This window comes from Chiloscyllium punctatum, chromosome 41, assembly GCF_047496795.1.
Source record: "Chiloscyllium punctatum isolate Juve2018m chromosome 41, sChiPun1.3, whole genome shotgun sequence".
Taxonomy (NCBI): domain Eukaryota; kingdom Metazoa; phylum Chordata; class Chondrichthyes; order Orectolobiformes; family Hemiscylliidae; genus Chiloscyllium; species Chiloscyllium punctatum.
Genome location: NC_092779.1, coordinates 34,384,118 through 34,404,666, shown reverse-complemented (window position 1 = coordinate 34,404,666; position 20,549 = coordinate 34,384,118). Strand labels below are relative to the sequence as shown.

Here is a 20,549-nt window from a genome sequence, read left to right as displayed (position 1 = left end):
TGTCAGGTTCAGTAAATGTTCTGAACCTGACATTCCCACTGAGTGGCACTATCTGAGCTGATGGAAGGGTGCAAGAGGGTCCTGACTGTTCTCCTTGGGGCTTGGAGTGGTTTTCTGGTGGAGCAGTCCATTTCTTCACTGGGGTTGTGACACCTGCTTGACACCTGCGAGACTATAGAAAGAAGTGGTGTTGTGGCCAGTGTTTAGAAGTGGTATCTAATAAATGACTGACAGCAGGCTTACTGTGAAAATAGTCCTTTCTTGGTAGCTGAAACATGTACATTTCAGCATTCCCCAAAAGCTATTCTGGTCTTCTCCTGCAAGGATTAGAATAGGCTCCTTAAAGGTGGGACCACTGATATTGGGCAACCCTCCACTTTGGGCCTGTTTTATAGGTGTTTCCTCATGTAGTGGGAGAGATTGAGGGATTGAATAAGGTAAAAGTAGCTGTCATTTATTTTAGTGCTGGTGCAAATGGCCAAAAGGTGATGACTTATCCCAGGCCAGTGAGTACGCAGCACTGAGCTTAGTGGTGTGGGGAATTGGGGGAAAATGAGAGCATGTGAGGGAAGATATTGCATGCATTTGAGTGTGGAAGACTATTTGGCTTGGCGTGAGGTGGGTGCAGTAGAGTGTGGCTCACAGAGGAGATCATTGACTGTGGTATTGCTGGCTGTTCCTCTGGACTGTAGATACAGTGCTGGCTCAAGCGGTAACCACTAACTGGCTTCTAGGTTCTGGAGGTATGACCTTGTCTGCTGGTCCTCTGGGAAAAGGCTGGCCCTCCTCTGACCACCCAATGCATCTTCCTAGGCTTGGTGAGTGGCTGGTGGTGGGGATTGGAGGGCCTAACGGTCTCTGGAATGCCTTGGCCAAAAAGACCTCTGAGGGGCCGCTGTATGGTTTCTTCTCCAGCTGGGTACCTTCTGGCACCATCTGGTCTCCTCAAGGTCCCTGTTGGAGAATCATAGTGCCATTTTATCCTTTCATGACAACTTCAGAATGAACAAATGTCGAAGATCAGAACAAAATTAAGTACACAAGTTTTGTTCCTTTTTCATACTGAAATGCCACACTTTACAAATCAGTCATTGAACAGTCCTGTACTCCTCATCAAAACTTTGAAATCTTCAGGTTTAACTTTGTATTCTGCTTCTTTAGATGGAAAGAAAACCAACTCATAATTTTTGTCTGCAGGGCATAGCTCTCGAAAAACTAAATGGCTAATACAAAAAAAAACAGAAAATATAAAACATATAGCATGTTGACTGTAAAATTTGATAAGTGTGTAATAAACAGTGGTAAACCCAACACATTTCTTTCATTACAGACCATGTTTGATGATGTGAGTGGTTTTGGAGCTTGGCATCGACGCTGGTGTGTCTTATCAGGAAACTGCATCTCGTATTGGACCTATCCAGATGATGAGAAATGCAAGGTCTGTAGATACTCAAGAACTATTGCCGTAATGTTAGAAAATAATAACTGAAGTGCAGAATCAACAATGCAAATCCACTATTCCTTTTGCTATTTGTATTTTTTCTACAATGCATACATTAGTAGCCTTTCTCTGTGCTTGAACGTGGCGGCACGGTGGCCCAGTGGTTAGCACTGCTGCCTCACAGTGCCAGAGACCCGGGTTCAATTCCCGCCTCAGGTGACTGACTGTGTAGAGTTTGCACGTTCTCCCCGTGTCTGCGTGGGTTTCCTCCGGGTGCTCCGGTTTCCTCCCACAGGCCAAAGATGTGCAGGTCAGGTGAATTGGTCATGCTAAAAATTGCCCGTAGTGTTAGGTAAGGGGTAGATGTAGGGGTATGGGTGGGTTGCACTTCGGCGGGGCGGTGTGGACTTGTTGGGCCGAAGGGCCTGTTTCCACACTGTAAGTAATCTAATCTAATCTAATCTAATCTAACCTTTAATGCTTAGCATAATTTACAGCTCCTGAAGTTGGATATCATCTAGGAGGCGATACACACCTTTTAATTAAATGCTCAGAGTGAGGAGGCTAATAGCTTGGCAATCTGCACAAAGGAGGTTTTTAAATTTAAATAAAAGGAGAGATATTTAAATCCAAGATCCAGAACATTTACAAACTTGTACCCTTTCTGTACTGAATCTCATCTGCAACAGGGTTCAGGTCTTTTGGATAGTGCAGCATGTTACTGGCACCAGTTGAAAGCATTTTATCATCTGCAGTTTCTTTCAGCTAATTCCACCATGAAGTTGGCTTCTGACATTCAGTCTGCACAGACTAGCCCTAATCTCGTTGAGTGGCAGAAGAGGCTTGAGCATCAGAATTGCCGACCTGCTGTCCTGTGGACCAATATCAGCATTTCTGAGATTAATTATAATATATGATGATTAACTGGGCTAGGAGAATGCATTCTGCTTACTTGCAGATTTGTTGACCACAACGTTTTCTCAATTCCCAAGTTGTGTACTTCAAGGACTTCTGAACACATTTCTATAGGACGTTTGTGCAAAGTACCTTTCATTGTTTCCTTGGAAAATCTGGTTACCCTTTTTAGCTTTTCATGTTTATTTTCTCAAATTCTGCAAAATTCATAAACTATTTATTAAACTTGGTTGTTGTGTGTACTCAAAACTGAAATAGTGCCAACAAAATAGTGTTGTCACTGATTCAAAGGCTGAATGGCTGCCTATAAGTGTTTTAACCATTTTTAAAAATTCTGTGTAGAGCCTAATCCAATATCTATGCTTTGTTGTTTGCTGTTTTGGTACAATTTAATATACTGTTAGTGCAAGGTTGGTTTTAAGTGATAAAGAAGCATAATGCTGAATGAAATAGATGCAATTTAAAGGAAGTCAGTTTTGGAAGTTTATACGTTTTCCTATTTGCTGCACATGAGATCATGGCTTCTCATTGGGTTGCACAAAAGGAACATTTGCCAGACATCACTTCTAGTTATCAGTTTACTTTTATTCTCTGAATATATCCCTTGCTGTCTTGAGATTATTTCTGTTTGTACTGGAGTCATTTCAGATTTGAGCATTTTCCAAATTAATTTGTTTGCAAAGTTTGCAAGTTGATTTACGTATGTATGATAGAATTAGGGGTAATAATGCCTCCTCCCATCCCTAATTTTCTTTCCTGGATCATTGGTGGCCTGGCCTTCAGGTGTCCAAACCTGGAATGATCACAGTGGACCTTCAGCATCTCTATGCCTCTTTTCTTGTTTAAGATTCTTCTTAAAATATGATTCTATGGCCAAGCTTTTTATGACCTGCCCTAATATTTCCAAAGTAAGTGAGGTCAAATGTTGTTTGATTTGTCCAACATTGTTGCCCTGGTTTGGATAATCGATATATGTTTCCCCTCTTATGTCCGTTGATGGCCTAAATTGTATATGGTGAATTTGCAGAATCATATGATATTGAGAAGACTGTTCAGCATATTATATCTCACATGGTTATCTGGCAGCGCTATTCAATTAGCCCCACTCCTTGATTCAACGAAGCTTGGCAAATTCCTTTCACTTTCTGATTTTACTTGAAGATTTGCTGAATATGAAAGTGTATATATGGAGATGTTATTAACTTACTGTTTTTCCCTTCAGAACCCACTTGGCCGTTTGAACCTGGCTAACTGCACGAGCAGGAAAATCGAACCGGCTAATCGTGAGTTTTGTGCTCGACCCTACACTTTGGAACTTGTCACTGTTAGACCTCAACGAGAAGATGACAGAGAGACTCTTGTCAGTCAGTGCAAGAATACTCTTTGTGTCACCAAGTAAGCAACAGGGTCTTGAACACTTTTGATGGGGGGAGTTGTATATGAAATTTCAGTGCCCTGATCATGTCCTGCTAGCCTCTGTGATGCATTGTTAGAATAATACCTGAACTTTAAGGGTTAAATTATACGGGCAAATTGCATAAAAATAGTTTATATTCCCTTAAGTTAGTATGTTGAATAGTGATCTATTCCAGATACTGAAAACTAAGAGGAGCTTTGATTGGAAATATGCCAATAAGAGAAGGCGATGGCCAAGTTTATATTATCACTGGAGTGTTAATCCAGAGACCCGGGTAATGTTCTAGGGACTCTGGTTCAAATCTTGTCACAGCAGATGGTGGAATCTGAATTCAGTAAAAATCTAGAATTCGGACTCTAATGGTGACCATGAATCCATTGTTATTTGTTGGAAAATCCATCTGGTTCATTTAAGGTCCTTTAGGGAAGGAAACTGTCATCCTTACCTTGTCTGGCTGACATGTGACTCCAGACAACAATGTGGTTAAATCTTAAATGCCATCTGGCCAATTAGAAATGGGCAGTAAGTGCTGTTGACTAGCTAGTGACTCCCTCATCCCATAAATGAACTTTTTTTTTAAAGACTACTTTTTTTTTTCCTGCCAGGGGAATGCAGAATAAAGGGGTATAAGCAGAAAGGTAGAGCTAGGCAATTGATGCAAGTCCAGGTGCACTTTTTCTCATAGTGCATTGTAGAAATCTGGAATTGTCTTCATCAAAATGTTGCAGCAATTAAAGCAATCAAGACTGTGATCATAACATTTATGTTTGGTAAGCATGTCAAGTGATCTGATGCTACAATGGGTTGGTAGAGTTGAGATACAGATTAACTGTGATCCAACTGAATGGCAGAGCAGTCTACTTTTATTCTGTTTTTTGCTGACTTCTCTTGTGGTCACAATTCAAATAGACTTAGTTGAGCGCATCTCTCAGGAATAGTGTACTGAGAGACATGGCAATGTTTTCACTTCTTGGCTCTCAGTTTCTGATTTCAGTCATGTTACAGTTTACCATGAAATTCCCCACAGGAAAATGCAAAGGAAATTGGCCTAGTTGTTCATTTAAATCTATTTTAGTCGGTCTCTTTTAGTTGTGATATGTAAGCTAGGCTAGCCCTGATTGTTCTGCAACATTTGCTTGTGAGATATATGTACCTGACAGGAAACTGAAACTGGATAATCTGATTTGGCATGTATGCTGAGACAAAATCAAAGAAATTTGGTCCTGATAGAATTGGGGATGTGTGACTAAACCTCAGTTCAGTTTAGATTCTTTGCCAGAGAATTTATTGGAAAAGATTTTTACACAGCATTATTCCAGGTCCCTCTGATTGCAATACTTAAATTCCAGGCATCATACTTTAGTATGCCATGCACTCCACTAGTGTTTTATTTTTGTTTTCATTCTCCATTTATGTTTGAGAAATGATTAAATTTATTACCCATATTCAATTGACTATGACTTTACTATTAATAATGAAACATTTCCCCACATTGGCTTTTCATAACCAGAAGTGAAAAGACTTCTGGCTAGGGTCAGGGAAAATTAATTAGATTGGCACAGGGGAGAGGAACAAAACCAAACTGAAATGTGATTGGATATAAACTTGTTTGAATTGGATTTTAGGAATCTAACAATAATGAAAAGATTTACAAGGATGCCGTGAGGATTGGAGTGTTTGAGCTATCAGGAGAGGCTGAGGGGTAATCTTAGAGATTTATAAAATCATGAGTGGCATGGATAGATTAAATAGACAAGTCTTTTTCGTGGGTTGGGGAAGTCCAGAACTAGAGGACATAGGTTTAGGGTGAGAGGGAAAGATTTAAAAGGGACGTAAGGGGCAACTTTTTCATGCAAAGGATGATGTGTGTATGAAATGAGCTGCCAGAGGAGATGGTGGAGGCGAATACAAATACAACATTTAAAAGACATCTGAATGGGTACATGAATAAGAAGGATTTAGAGGGATTTGGGCCAAGTGCTGGCAAATGTGACTAGATTAATTTAAGATATCAGGTCAGCATGGAAGAGTTGGACCAAAGGCTCTGTTTCCATGCTGTATATCTCTATGACACTTTGTACTGTTTAATGTTTTCTAATGACTCAGTTAAACCCTTTCCATCTATTCCAGGAACTGGTTGTCTGCTGATACCAAAGATGAACGCAACCTCTGGATGCAGAAGCTCAATCGGGTTCTAGTTGATCTGAGAACTTGGCAACCAGATGCTTGCTACAGACCTCACATCCTTTTGAAGGAGATTGAACACCATTATTAGCTAGTTTTATTTACCATCAAAGTCCATAAGTGACTAAAACATTGAGCATTGAACAAGTGCAAGTATTTGTGGCATTTTGTACATTTAAATGTTCCTGAACAACCAGCAAACTGGCAATAATCATTGTACGTAATGCCTGAAAAGAATCTAGAAACAGAAAAGATAGTCTTTGATTAATCAAGCATTAACATTATTAGAGAAGGTAGAACTTTGGAAGACTATAATTATATTGTGTAACATTTTATACAATAGCTATTGCCTTGAGCTTATTGATTTACACCTGTTCTTTTGCAGTTGAAAAGATGCAACTGAGCTAAAAGCTCAGTATCTGATCATGTATAAGAATGGCTGTAACCTTCATGGCTGGGATTTTATTTGATAAATGTCGCTTTGAAGTAATTAAACAATTACAAATAGTAACTACTTGCAAATAAGAGGAACTGTTGTTATAAACCATATTGATTTTTAAAAAAAGTTAATTGTGTGGTTCTCCATGTGTCAGCACTTTTTAAAAATATTGGACATATCTCAGTCCCTCAAAGGAATCAGTTTCCATCTGGTATCTCACCAACAATTCAAAGTTTGTGCATAAGTGCAATTGACCGAGAAGTGAATATGATTGTACTGAGCCCTATAAAGGGTTCTGCATGTTACCAGGCTGTTTTGGCTGTTACACCATGTATCTTAAAATTGTTGGCCTAGCTCGTGGACTAATTTCAGAAAATGTCAATTTGAAATATCTGAATCTTTGTTTCTATTGTTTGAAACACCAGAATTTTTGAGGTACCAGAACACACTATGCAATAACTTTATACATATATTTTAAATTATGCTGCTATTATATTACCTGCTTAATGCTTGGAGGCTGTCACATTTTACTTCAGCAAATAGCATTTTAATATTTACGCAAAATTTATATGGACCGTTCTTGAGAGACTTCAATTGTAATTTTTTTGAGTCAACATCATTGTGAATAATTTAATAATCCTACTTGATATTTTCAGGGCTAACTTTGTTTTGTTCCTGTTGTGTATTAAATTAGCCTTTACTGTAATATGTGCACTCCAGTTATAACAATTTAAAGACGGGATGTTTTGATTATGCTGATACTGGTATGCAATGATTTTGAACACAAGCTGTTGATACCATTGTAAAACACATTGGAAAACGTTGACATCATAGTTATTGTCCAAGCTATAGTTTATACTACTATGAAATGTATGTCAAATAAATATTGTAATATCACACTAACAAACTTGTAAAGTATTAAATGCAAAGTTATGCTATTTTTATTTCCAGTCATGTTTTTATTTTTCTCCATTTTCTATCCTGTCGTGTCTATCTTTAATCAGGCAATGTTATCTAGTTCCATTTTGTAATGTTTTATTGTATTATTACAGGGCCATCTTTGCACAAAAAATAAACTGCTTCAAAACACAGCCATCTGAAAGATATTGTGTTTGTGGATTGATTACTAGTTAATAACTTGTGTATACACAGCACCTTTTAACATAGTAGACATATCAGAAACATGTTTTGCAGGATTGTTTCTTTTGATGCTATGTGAAATGGGAGGCATTTCCAGGGGTGAGGCTGTGACAGCTGAAGGCATCGCTAACCAAAGTTGCAGATGGTGGAAATATATTAAAACTTATTAAATTCTGTTCCATTTGAAAACAGATTTCAAGTTGACAAACTAGTCTTCTTTTTGGGCAATCCCTTGAGACTAAGGTTGAATCTCTTCCACTCTGGTTTGTTTATTTATGTATGGATTCAAATCCAATGTTGGATCCACGTAAACAGCCACAAATTGACAGGTGGTGTTTGAAGAGCTCTGGTTTTCACATGCTCCGATTCCTGCTTGTGTTTTGCCTCTACCTTGGCCTGTCAGACAAGCTTGACTCCAGTGTGCAAGCATGTTGGCTCTATGGTGGATTTTTTGGTGCGATTCATGATTTGCTGCTGCTTATGCCATGTTTCTGTGAGCAATCAAATTGGAGGGGATTTTGCCAAAATACCTCTAGGTTAAAGAAAGAATGTATAAAGGTTTCTGCTGCTGCTCTGCTGTTTTTTGGATTTGTCTTGTGAAAATCATGTCCACTAGGCCTCTTGAGCGATTAAATCTGCGTTGTGAATCCATTAGAAGTTCTAGAGTCATTGGGAGGCAGTGATTGAGGAGAAAGTTTGTAATGAATTAAATTTGAGGGATGCAATTGGCTGGTAATATTATCTGGATTTTTAATCCAGAAACCAACCTAACATTCTGGTGACCCAGGTTTAAATCCCATCACAGCAGATGGAGTTTTGAATTTTTTAAAAAATCTGCATTTAGGATTCTAATGACCATGAAATGGGCTGTTGATTGTCTGAAAGGTCCATCTGGTCATGAATGCCATTCAGGGAAGGAAACCTGCTGTCCTTACCTGGTCTGGCCTACATGTGACTCAACCACCCTCTGAAATGGCTGTGTAAGCCACTCAATTGTTATGAAGGCTCAATAACAAAATCAAACCAGATGGCATCAACCTAAGCACTGAGGATGACAATGGCAAAACAGCTCTGTGGACCCTACAAAGTCCTCATTGATATCCAGAGGGTATTGCCAACACTGGGAGAACTGTCTCCCAGAATAATCAAGTAACAACCTGTCATTGTTTGTTTGGTCTTATTGTGCTTCAGACACCACCATTCCATCCCTAGATAGGTCCTCTCCCACTAGCAGGACAGACTCAGCAAATGTGGAACAGAGGCATAGTCAGGCAAACAACACTTGGAGGAAGCACTGAGAGTGGTAAGAATGCAAAATGAAGGATTGCAATGTCCACTTTCAAGAGTGGTTAAGCTGTTCAGGTCCTAAAGGACATAGCTGCAAAAATCCACTTGGGTCTGTGGCAGATGGTGAAGGAACCAACAATAGGGAAAACTGTACGTGATGAAATATCCTCCCGAATCTACCAGCTTCAGCTGCGTCTGAGCAGACAGTAAGAGTGACCACTGTACAGTTATGGAGACTAAATCCCACTTTCACATTGAGAATACCCTCCATCGTGTTGTATGGTGTTATCACTGCTAAATGTGGCAGACTTTGAACAGATCCAGCAATTCAAAGCTGGGTGTCATGAGGAATTATGGGACAGCAAAAGCAGCAGAATCATACTCCAGCACAATTTGCAACATCATGCAAAGCATATCCCCAACTCAATCATTACTAACAAAGTGGGATCAACCCTCATTCAATGAAGAGTGCAGGAGGGCATGCCAGGAGCAATACTAGGCATGTCTAACCATGAGGTGTCAATCTAGTGAAGCTGCCACCCAGATCTACTGCCATGCTAAACAGCATAAGAAGTAAGTCATAGAGCTATATGATCAACCAATGCATCACATCTAAGACCTATAGTCCTGTCACATCCAGTTGTGAATGGTGGTGAACAATTAAAAACTCGTTGGAGGAGGCGGTTCTACAAATAGGTAAAAACCTATGAAGGGCTTTTGCCCGAAACATCGATTTTCCTGCTCCTCGGATGCTACCTCACCTGCTGTGCTTTTCCAGCACCACTCTAACCTAGGTTCTACAAATATCCCATCCTCAATGATGAAAGAGCCTTTTACAGTGTGAAAAGCTGAATCATTACTACTACTATCAGCTGGAAATGTTATGTGGATGATCCACTTTGGCCTCCTCTGGTGGTCCCTAGTTTCACATATGCCAATCTTCAGCCAATTTGATCCACTCCACATGATACGAAGTAACTCTGGAGGCGCTAGATATTGCTAAGACAATGGGCCTTGATAACATTCTGGCAATAGTACTGACCAGAGGTCCAGTGGGAAGGTAAATTTAAAGTGTATAAACTTACCTCGTGTATAGGCGGAGCATACGCTGAGTAGGAGCAGACAAGGGACTGCTGATAGTAGTTATGATTTGGAGATGTCGGTGTTGGACTGGGGTGTACAAAGTTAAAAATCACACAACACCAGGTTATAGTCCAACAGGTTTAATTGGAAGCGCACTAGCGTTCGGAGCGACACTCCTTCATCAGGTGATTGTCACCTGATTGACAATCATCTGATGAAGGAGCATCGCTCCGAAAGCTAGTGTGCTTCTAATTAAACCTGTTGGACTATAACCTGGTGTTGTGTGATTTTTAACTTGGGACTGCTGAGTAAGTGAGGCTTTATATTTGGGCGGTTGCTTTACCTGAAACACTACTTGAGTAGTGTAACCCACCTGTTGTCCTCTAACCAAAGAAAAGGTTTCTGTGAGCCAGATTAAGTAAACTATTTTTTTTAGTTTTCAATAGACTCGTTGGAAAGTTAGAATAATTGGAGTGGAGGTTAGGGCAGTTGAATGTTCTTCCTGTAGAATGTGGGAGGTAAGGGTCACCACAAGTGTCCTTACTGACTGCATCTGCAGGAAATGCACCCAACTGTAGCTCCTCAAACCGCATTAGGGAACTGGACCTGGATGAACTTTGGATCATTCAGGAGGCGGAGGGGGTTATTGAGAGGAATTACAGGGAGGCAGTCACACCTCAGGTACTAGAAGAAGGTAGATGGGTTACCGTCAGGGGACAGAAAGGGAACCGGCAGGCAGTGTAGGGATCCCCTGTGGCTGTTCCCCTCAACAACAAGTATACTGTTTTGGATACTGTTAGGGGTGACGACTTACTGAGAGTAAGCAATGGGATGCAAGTCTCTCACAGAGTCTGTCCCTGTTGCTCAGATGGGAAGGGGGGAGATGAGCAGAGCATTAGTCATTGGGGATTCCATAGTTAGGGGGACAGATATGAGGTTATGTTGAATGAGAGACACTCAGTATTGGTGTGTTGCCTCCCAGGTGCCAGGATTCGTGATGCCTCTGATCAGATTTTTGGGATCCCTGAGGAGGAGGGGGAGCAGCTCCAAGTCATGGTCCATGTAGACACCAATGACATAGGTAGGAAGAGAGATGGGAATTTAAGGCAAAATTCAGGGAGCTAGGATGGAAGCTTAGAGCTAGGACAAAAAGAGTTGTTATGCTTGGTTTGTTGCCTGTGCCACATGCTAGCGAGACGAGGTAAAGGGGAGAGAGAGGAGTTGAACACATGGCTACAGAGATGGTGCAAGAGGAAGGGTTTTGGTTTCCTGGATAATGGGGCTCTTTCTAAGGTAGGTGGGACCTCTAGACAAACACGATAGTCTTCACCCGAACCAAACGGGTGCTAATATCCTGGGGGGGGGGGGGGGGGGGGGGGGGGGGGGAGATTTGCTAATGCTCTTCAGGTAGGTTTAAACTAATTCGGCAGGGGGATGGGAACCTAAATTGTAGTTCGAGTACACAGGTTGAGAGTAGTGAGGTCTGAAATAAAGTTTCAAGGTTACAAAAGGGCACCAGCAAGCAAGAAGTTGGTTTGAAGTGTGTCTATTGCAATGTCAGGAACATCTAGAATAAGGTGTGTGAACTTGAAGCATGGGTTGGTACCTGGGACTTTGATGTTTTGGTCATTTCGGAGACATGGGTAGAGCAGGGACACAAATGGTTGTTGCAGGTTCTGGGATTTAGATGTTTCAGTAATAACAGAGAAGATTGTAAAAGGCAGAGGGGATGGAGAGTGGGGCAAGGTGTGGCATTGTTAATCAAGGACAGTATTATGATTGCAGAAAGGACATTTGAGGACTCATCTACTGAGGTAGTATGGGCTGAGGTTAGAAACAGGAAAGGACAGGTCACCCTGTTGGGAGTTGTCTATAGGCTTCAAATAGTTCCAGAGATGTAGAGGAAAGAATAGCAAACATGATTCTCTACAGGAGCGAGAGTGACATGGTAGTGGTTGTGGGTGTCTTTAACATTCCAAATCTTGAGTGAGAATACTATAGTTCAAACACTTTGGACAAAACCTGACCCAACTAATGTGTGCAGGAGGGTTTCCTGACACAGTATGTAGACAGGCCAACAAAAGGTGAGGCCACATTAGATTTAGTATTGGGTAATGTTCTTCCTGTAGAATGTGGGAGGTAAGATTTGGAGGCAGGTGGGTACTTTGGTGATAGTGACCACAATTCAGTTATGTTTACTTTAGTGATGGAAAGGGATAGGTATATACCGCAAGGCAAGTGTTATATGGGGAAAAGGCAATTATGATGTGATTAGGCAAGATTTAGGATGCATAGGATGGGGAAGGAAAATGCAGGGGATGGGCACAATTGAAGCTACTGCGTGTCCTTGATAAGTGTGTACCTGTCAGGCAGGAAGAGAGTTGTCGAATGCGGGAGCCATGGTTTACTAACGAAGTTGAACCTTTCATCAAGAGGAAGAAAAAGGCTTATGTTAGGATGAGATGTGAAGGCTCAGCTAGGGCTGTTGAGAATTACAAGGTAGCCAGGAAAGACCTAAAGGGAGAGCTAAGAAGGACCAGGAGGGGACATGAGAAAGTCATTGGCGGATAGGATCAAGGAAAACTCTAAAGCTTTCTATAGGTATATCAGGAATAAAAGAATAACTAGAGTAATATTAGGGCTAATCAAGGATAGTCGTGGGAAGTTGTACGTGGAGTCAGAGGACATAGGGGAAGCATTAAATGAATATTTTTTGTCAGTATTCACACTAGAAAAAGACAATGTTGTTGAGGAGAATACTGAGATACAGGCTACTGGACTAGATAGGATTGAGGTTCACAAGGAGGAGATGTTAGCAATTCTGGAAAGTGTAAAAATAGATAAGTCCCCTGGGCTGGATGGATTTATCCTAGGATTCTCTGGGAAGTCAGGGAGGAGACTGCCAAGCCTTTGGCTTTGATGATTATGTCATTATTGTCTATGGGAATAGTGCCAGAAGGATAGCAAATGTTGTTCCCTTGTTCAAGAAGGGGACTAGAGACAACCCTGATAATTATAGACCAGTGAGCCTTACTTCAGCTGCGGGTAAACTGTTGGAAAAGGTTATAAGAGATAGGATTTATAATCATCTAGAAAGGAATAAGTTGATTAAGGATAGTCAACACAGTTCTGTGAAGGGTAGGTCGTGCCTCACAAACCTTATTAAGTTCTTTGAGAAGGTGACCAAACAGGTGGACGTAAGGCGTTTCATAAGATTCCCCATGGAATAAGTTTCATAAGATTCCCTATTGCACAAAATACAGAGGCATGGGATTGAGGGTGAATTAGCAGTTTGGATCAGAAATTGGCTAGCTGAAAGAAGACAGAGGGTGGTGGTTGATGTGAAATGTTCATCCTGGAGTTCAGTTACTAGTGGTGTATTGCAAGGATCTATTTTGGGTCCACTGCTGTTTGTCATTTTTATAAATGACCTGGATGAGGGTGTAGAAGGATGAGTTGGAAGATTTGCGGATGACAATCAGGTTGGTGGAGTTGTGGATAATGCTGAAGGATGTTGTAGGTTACAGAGGGGCATAGATAAGCTGCAGAGCTGGGCTGAGAGGTGGCAAATGGAGTTTAATGCAGAAAAGTGTGAGGTAATTCACTTTGGAAGGAGTAACAAGAATGCAGATTACTAGGCTAATGGTAAGATTCTTGGTAGTGTAGATGAGCAGAGTGATCTTGGTGTCCAGGTATATAGATCCCTGAAAGTTGCCACCCAGGTTGATAGGGTTGTTAAGAAAGCATATGGTGTGTTAGCTTTTATTAGTAGAGTTTCGGGGCCACACAGTCATGTTGCAGCTGTACAAAACTCTGGTGCAACCGCACCTGGAATATTGTGTACAGTTCTGTTCACTGCATTATAGAAAGGATGTGGAAGCTTTGAAAAGGGTTCAGAGGAGATATATTAGGATGTTGCCTGGTATGGAGGGACTGAGGGACCTGAGGCTGTTTTCGTTAGAGAGGAGGTTGAGAGGTGACTTAATTGAGACATATAAGATAATTAGAGGGTTAGATGGGGTGGACAGTGAGAGCCTTTTTCCTCAGATGATGATGGCTAGCCTAAGGGGGCATAGTTTTAAATTGAGGGATGATAGATATACGACAGATGTCAGAGGTAGTTTCTTTTCTCAGAGAGTAGTTGGGGTATGGAATGGCCTGCCTGCAACAGTAGTAGAGTCGCCAACTTTAAGGGCATTTAAATGGTCATTGGATAATTATATGGACAAAAATTGAATAGTATAGGTTAGATGGGTTTCAGATTGGTTTCACAGGTTGGCACATCGAGGGCTAAAGGGCCTGTTCTGCGCTGTAATGTTCTATGTTCTATGGCTGCGGTTGTTGAAGGTCAGTCATCTCAGTCTCAGGACATCTCTGCAGAAGGTCCTCAGGGTAGTGTCCTAGGCCCAACTATCTTTTGTTGTTTAATCAATATCTTTCCCTCTGTCTTGAGGTCAGAATTGGAGATGTTTGCCAATGATTACACAATGTTCAACATGATTCGCGACTCTTCAGATATTGAAGCAGTCAGTGGTCAAATGCAACAAGACTACTAAAAAGTGGCAACTAACATTTGTGCCACACAAATGCTAGGCAGTGATCACCTCCAATAAAAGATACTAACCACTGCGCCCTTAACATACAGTAGTGTTACAGCTACTGAATTCCATTCTATAACACCCCGGGGGTTATCATCGATCTGAAATTTAATTGGACTCTTCATGTAAATACAGTGACTACAAGAGCAGGTCAGAGGCTAGGAATACTGCAGCAAGTAAATCAACTCGTGACTCCCCAGAATCTGTCCACTATCCAGGAAGCATCAGGTAAGTGTGATGGAATGTTCCCCATTTGCCTGGATTGGTGTAGCTCTGACAACTCTCAAGAAGCTTGACACTAACCAGGGCAAAGCTGCCTGCTTACTTGGCACCAAATCCCCAAGCATTCACTCCCTCCTCCACCAATGTTCAATAGCAACAGTGTGTACTATCAACACAGTGTACTGCAGAAATTCACCAAAGGTCCTTAGCCACTCCAATCCCACAACCATTTCCATCTAGAAGGACAAGGGCAGCAAGTAAATGGGAGCACCACCATCTGCAAGTTCCCCGCTAAGCTACTCGCCATCCTGACTTGTAAATATATTGACACTCCTTCACTGTCATTGGGTCAAGTTCCTGGAAATCCCCCTCAAGGCATGTGGGTCTACCTATAGTGTTGAGCATGCAGCGCTGGAAAAGCACAGCAGGTCAGGCAGCATCTGAGGAACAGGAGAATCAACATTTTGGGCATGAGTCCTTCATAAGGAATGAAGCTTGTGGGTCAGGGCTGAGAGATAAATGGGAGGGGGTGGGGTTGGGGGGTGAAGATGGGGGAGAAGGTGATAGGTCAGAGGGGGCAGTGATGGACTGCAGTAGTTCAAGAATGCAGCTCACCACCACCGCAAGGGCAACTGGGGACAGGCAAATGCTGACCCAGGCAGTGATGCTCACATCACACGAGAGAATAAAATAAAATAACTTTCCCTGGCGTACACAGGAGGATTGCCCCTCTAATTGCCTCAATCGGTCTTATCCTAGAAGATGGTCACAGTTATGGTGTCTCTAAGATGCAATGGAATGCTCTTCTCCTTCCAGATGGTCATGTTTTGTGGCAAGAGTACTCCACCACTGTATTTTGGTAAATGTTCCATCTATTCTGGCAGCATTGTAGGTTCTCTGATGTAAGGCAGCCTTTTCAACCTCCTGTTAGGCTAGGTTATAGCTGGGGCAGTGGTAGGTAACATGCTGCAGGATATGACTGAGGTTACCCTGTTGAGAACTGAGTAATGGTTAGGATGCTCAAAATACCACTGACAAGTGCTCACTGTCTCTCTGTTTTTGAGTTCCACTTAGCTTCTTAGCCTCCAGTGGAAGAGATCCTTGAGTGCTTGAACCACAGATGGTCTTGACTGCACTGAAGAATCCACGAATGTCATGGCTGTCAGTTGCTGAATTTTCTGCATGTTTTATTAATTAGGTCACAGATGTTTTATTGGACACCAGCCATCATTTGTCTGTAGACTTGCCTTTCTTTTCAACGGTGCTGGTTCGTCCAGTTCGGGAAAGCCTTGCATTTGTAATTTGGTAGCCCTTGGACGTGCTGGTCATACTTGTCAAACTAATCTTGATGTTTTTTGATTGAGAAACAGGGCAGAACTTGCCTAGCTTCTGAACAGCATGGATAATGGTGAGAAAATTGGAAAAATGCAACAGGAATTAAAATGAAATTCTTGATGTCAAGAAAAAGAGCCCGATTTTCCACTTGAGGTTAAAACAGCTAGATGAAAATTACACTAGAAAGGAGTAAGAGGTCCATTTGCATATATTAACATCTTATTACATAATCTCGCTTAATTTGTATGCAGGTTGCTACTTTCCCCAGGTACCAGTGAGAACTAAACTGTCACTTCCTGACTTGAATGTCAAAGTGAGTATCTGACAGCTGGAGTCTTCTCTGAGCATCCATTGTTGCCAGCAATTCTAAATATTTCAGGCCATGTTCCATATAAGGTGCCCACCTGCAACATTTTTTTCACAGAAATATATTCAGCCCCACTACATCATCATGGCACTTCTCGATTGACTTGTAAAACAGTTCAGCACTTCAATACTGAACTTTGGATATAAGGATTAATGGAGAGAGAGACCAAGTTCCTTTGCCCGTTGTCACCTTGCTGTAGATGCTGACATTAATTGACAACAGTTTTTTCCCAAAGGTGGGGCATTTCAAGTCTATGGGGCATGTTTTTGAGGTTAAAGGAGAAGGACATGAAGGACAACTTCTTTTACACACTGGTTTCTGTGCGGAAGGAACCATCAGAGCAAGTGGCAGATGCAGGTATGGTTACAACATGTAAAAGACAGTTGGATAAGGTCATGAATATGGGCGGATGCAGGCAGGTCAGACTAGTTTAGTTTGGGAAAATAGTTGGTATAGACTGATTGGACTGATGCGTCTGTTTCCATGTGGTATAACTCTATGACTATTGGCTACAATGATGGAGCATAATTCTGTATTCATTTCTGGCTGTCACTGAATATTTAAAAGGGACCTAAGGAGTAACTTTTTCATACCATCCTTTGCCTGAAAAAGTTACTCCTTAGGTCCCTTTTAAATCTTTCCTCTCTCACCCTAAACATATGCCCTCGAGTTTTGGACTTCGCTATCCTGGGGAAAAGAGTTTGTCTATTTACCCTACCCATGCCCCTCAAGATTTTATAAATTTCCTCAGCCTCCTATGCTCCAGGGAAAAAAAAGCCCCACTCTATTCAGCCTGTCCTATAGCTTAAACACTCCAACAGTGGCATCATCCTTGCAAATCTTTTCTGAACCCTTTCAAGTTTCACAACATCCTTCCTAAAGCTGAGAAACCAGAATTGAATGCAATATTCCAAAAGTGGCCTAACGATATCCTGTAAAGCCACAACATGATCTCTCAACTCATCTACTCAATGCTCTGACCAATAAAGGAAAGCATACCAAACGCCACCTTCGCTATCCTATCAACCTGTGACTCCACTTTCAAGGAGCTATGAACCTGCACGCCAAGGTCTCCTTGTTCAGCAACACTCCCAGGATCTTACCATTAAGTGTATAAGTCCTGCTAAGATTTGCTTTCCCAAAATGCAGCACCTCACATTTATCTGAATTAAACTCTATCTGTTACTCCACAGCCTACAGCTCATCTGATCAAAGTCCCGCTGTGCTCTGAGGTAACCTTCTTCACTGACACTACGCCTCCAACTTAGGTGTCATCTGCAAACTTACTAACCATACCTCTTATGTTCACATCCAAATCATTTATATAAATGGCAAAAAGCAGTGGACCCAGCACCGAACCTTGTAGAACTCCACTGGTCACAGGCTTCCAGTCTGAAAAGCAGCCCTCCACCACCACCCCCATCACCTACCTTCGAACCAGTTCTGTATCCAAATGGCTAGTCTTCCCTGTAGTCCACGTTGCTAACCAGACTACAATGTGGAAGCTTGTTGAACGCCTTACTGAAGTCCATATACAAGGCAACCTCGATTATCTGAATGAGAAGGGCGGGCATTATTTCATTCGGATAATCGATTATTCGGTTAATCAATTAAATGCCTTTGCTGTGGGGCTCGGGGTTTTGAAAGTCTGCTCCACGTTCAGGAGACTGCAGCAACAGTGCGCGAGACCCCGCCCCCCACAACCCCAACCCCCCAAACGTCCCACACCTCCCCCGCCCCCCAACACCGCCCCCACCCCCACCCCCCCAACAGTCCAACACCTCCTCTGTCCCCAATACCACCTTCTGCCAGCCCCCATCCAACACCGTCCCCCTTCCTGCCCCCCAACCGTCCAACACCGCCCAGCAACCATTCAACACCTTCCCCCCCGCCCATCCCCATTCTCATCTGGCACTGCCCCACACCCACCTGCCCATCCCCATCCCCATCCAACACTGCCCCCGCCCCCTCTCCGGGGCAACTGGACTGGACTCCAACAACAAGACTGCTGCTGCTGCCTTTTTGGGGTAAGTCTCCAAATAGCAAGAGGGCTCATAAAATACACTGTTCTTCAGCTGCTCTGCTCTTACTACTGTCATTAATAATCTTGTACTTCACATTATACTCCATCTGCTGTCTGGTTACCCATTCACTTAACCCATGTATATCTCCTATAGCTTCTTCGTGCTCTGCTCACGTTTTATGTTTCCAGTTAAGTGGGAGCTCGATCCCCCTCCTCACCTCCAGTGATCAGATAAGACTCAAATTTCTTTGTTCACTTGTTTATTTGAACATATGCAAGGGGGAATCACATGTATCCAAGGATGACATACGAGCTCCACTGATTGGTTATTGTTACTATTCTATGTTTACAATTATTGTAGCTCATTTACATCTTCCAACTGCCAATTAACACACATACACACACACACACACACACACACACCTTTTTGACAGGTTCCACCTCTGCCCTGTACAGATTATCTGGGGAAGTGGGGTACGGTTTAGGGTACACCCTTATGTAGAACTCCAAGGAAAGTGTGTGGAGGGAGAGAGGACTGGACATCAGTCATTTCGAGACGGTGTCTGTTTAATCACTGGAAACAAAAGACGAGATCACTGATGGAAACATGTATTTGATGTAATATTTCTATCAGGACCTCAAGCTCTCCTTCAGATAATCCGATTTTCGGATATTTGGTATTTGGATAATCGAGGTTTCTCTGTAGATCACATCCACAACTCTGCCTTTATCAATCCTCTCTGTTACTTCTTCAAAAAACTCAATCAAATTAGTGAGACATGATTTCCCATGCACAAAGCTATGTTGACTATCTCTAATCAGTCCTTGCCTATCCAAATACATGTCCACCCTGTCTCTCAGGATCCTGTCCAACAACTTGCCCACCACTGATGTCAGGCTCACCAGTCTTTGGTTTCATGGTTTTTTCATTACCACCTTTCTTAAATAGTGGCACCATATTAGCCAACCTCCAGTTTTCTGGAATCTGGCTATCAATTATACAAATATCTCAGCAAGAAGTCCAGCAAACAGTTCCCTTGCTTCCCAAAAGGTTCTACGGTACTGTGGCAACAGTCAAATGCATACATACTGAAGCCAGCCTTGTATTAACTTCATTGATGAACTCTTTCATCCTTCAGTCCAGTTTGCCATATGTCTCCATCAAACCTCCTCGCTGCTCCTGTGTCTGTTTGTGCACTTTCACCATTTGTGCATTATTCATTGATGGGGGCCTTTCCTGCCTGGGCTGAGCAAGTGCCTGGCCTCCATGTGTCCTGAGCTCTGCTAACCCAAGGTGTTTCTCCTTGGGCCAACTGCAGTGATGTGCCAATGATGTGGTCACCAGAATAAGCTCCTGACTCAAATTTGGCTTAAGGAACCACCGAGGTAGAAGTGTTTGAGTTGGTGGAGGGTGCAGGAGAAAGCCAGGCTGGTGCTTCCTCTGAGGGATCATTAGTTTCTTCTGAGGACTGGCGGCTGAGAAGGCTGTTTGGATGATGCTGGTGCCTGCAGAAGACCAGAGGGGCAATGAGTTGCACAGTAGCGAAGGAAGCTTGAGCTTCCTGAGAGTATGTTCACAGAGGTGGTCACTGAGGAGCAGCACATCACAATTAATGTTATTTGATTGCTGGGATGTGGAGGGTTCATCCACCCCACATGAGAGATCTTGATCCTGTCCTGCTAATGCAAGAATTGTCTCATACGATGTGAGGAGATAAATGTCAGCCACGCCACCACCGTTCTTGCCCTCTCAGCCCTATTTTGGGCAGTTTTCTCCTGCAAAGTGACAAACTGAGGGATTGAGGGAGATGAAAGTCAATGCAGTTGCAGAAAAGGAGGTGCGTGTCCTGAATGAGCGAGTAGAAAACATAGAGGGCAGGATAGGTTGGTATAGAACAAAGAACTGTGGACGGTAGAGATCTGACAAAAGCAACAGTGCTGGCAAGATGGGTTACTAGATTGGGTGTATTGTGGTGGATTACAATTATTGAGTAGACGTGCTCCATGCAGTAGTGAGAGTGGTAGACTCTGAGTTTTGATGGGAGCTGGGTGCAGTAGTCTTATTAAAGTGTGAGGCAGCAGAGACTTTATTTTGTGA

At 42.3% G+C, this 20,549-nt stretch overlaps 1 protein-coding gene across 1 annotated transcript in view; it reads left to right on the top strand.

The window, feature by feature from the left end:
* The window catches only part of anln (anillin, actin binding protein), a 102,668-nt gene extending 95,181 nt beyond the window's left edge, over positions 1–7,487 (top strand). Inside the window, exons 22-24 of the mRNA XM_072560711.1 lie at positions 1,331–1,438; positions 3,579–3,751; positions 5,904–7,487. Of these exons, the coding sequence (XP_072416812.1) occupies positions 1,331–1,438; positions 3,579–3,751; positions 5,904–6,048 (426 nt within the window). The 3' untranslated portion in view covers positions 6,049–7,487. The remainder of the gene's footprint in view (positions 1–1,330; positions 1,439–3,578; positions 3,752–5,903) is intronic.
* The last annotated feature ends 13,062 nt before the right edge of the window (positions 7,488–20,549 follow it).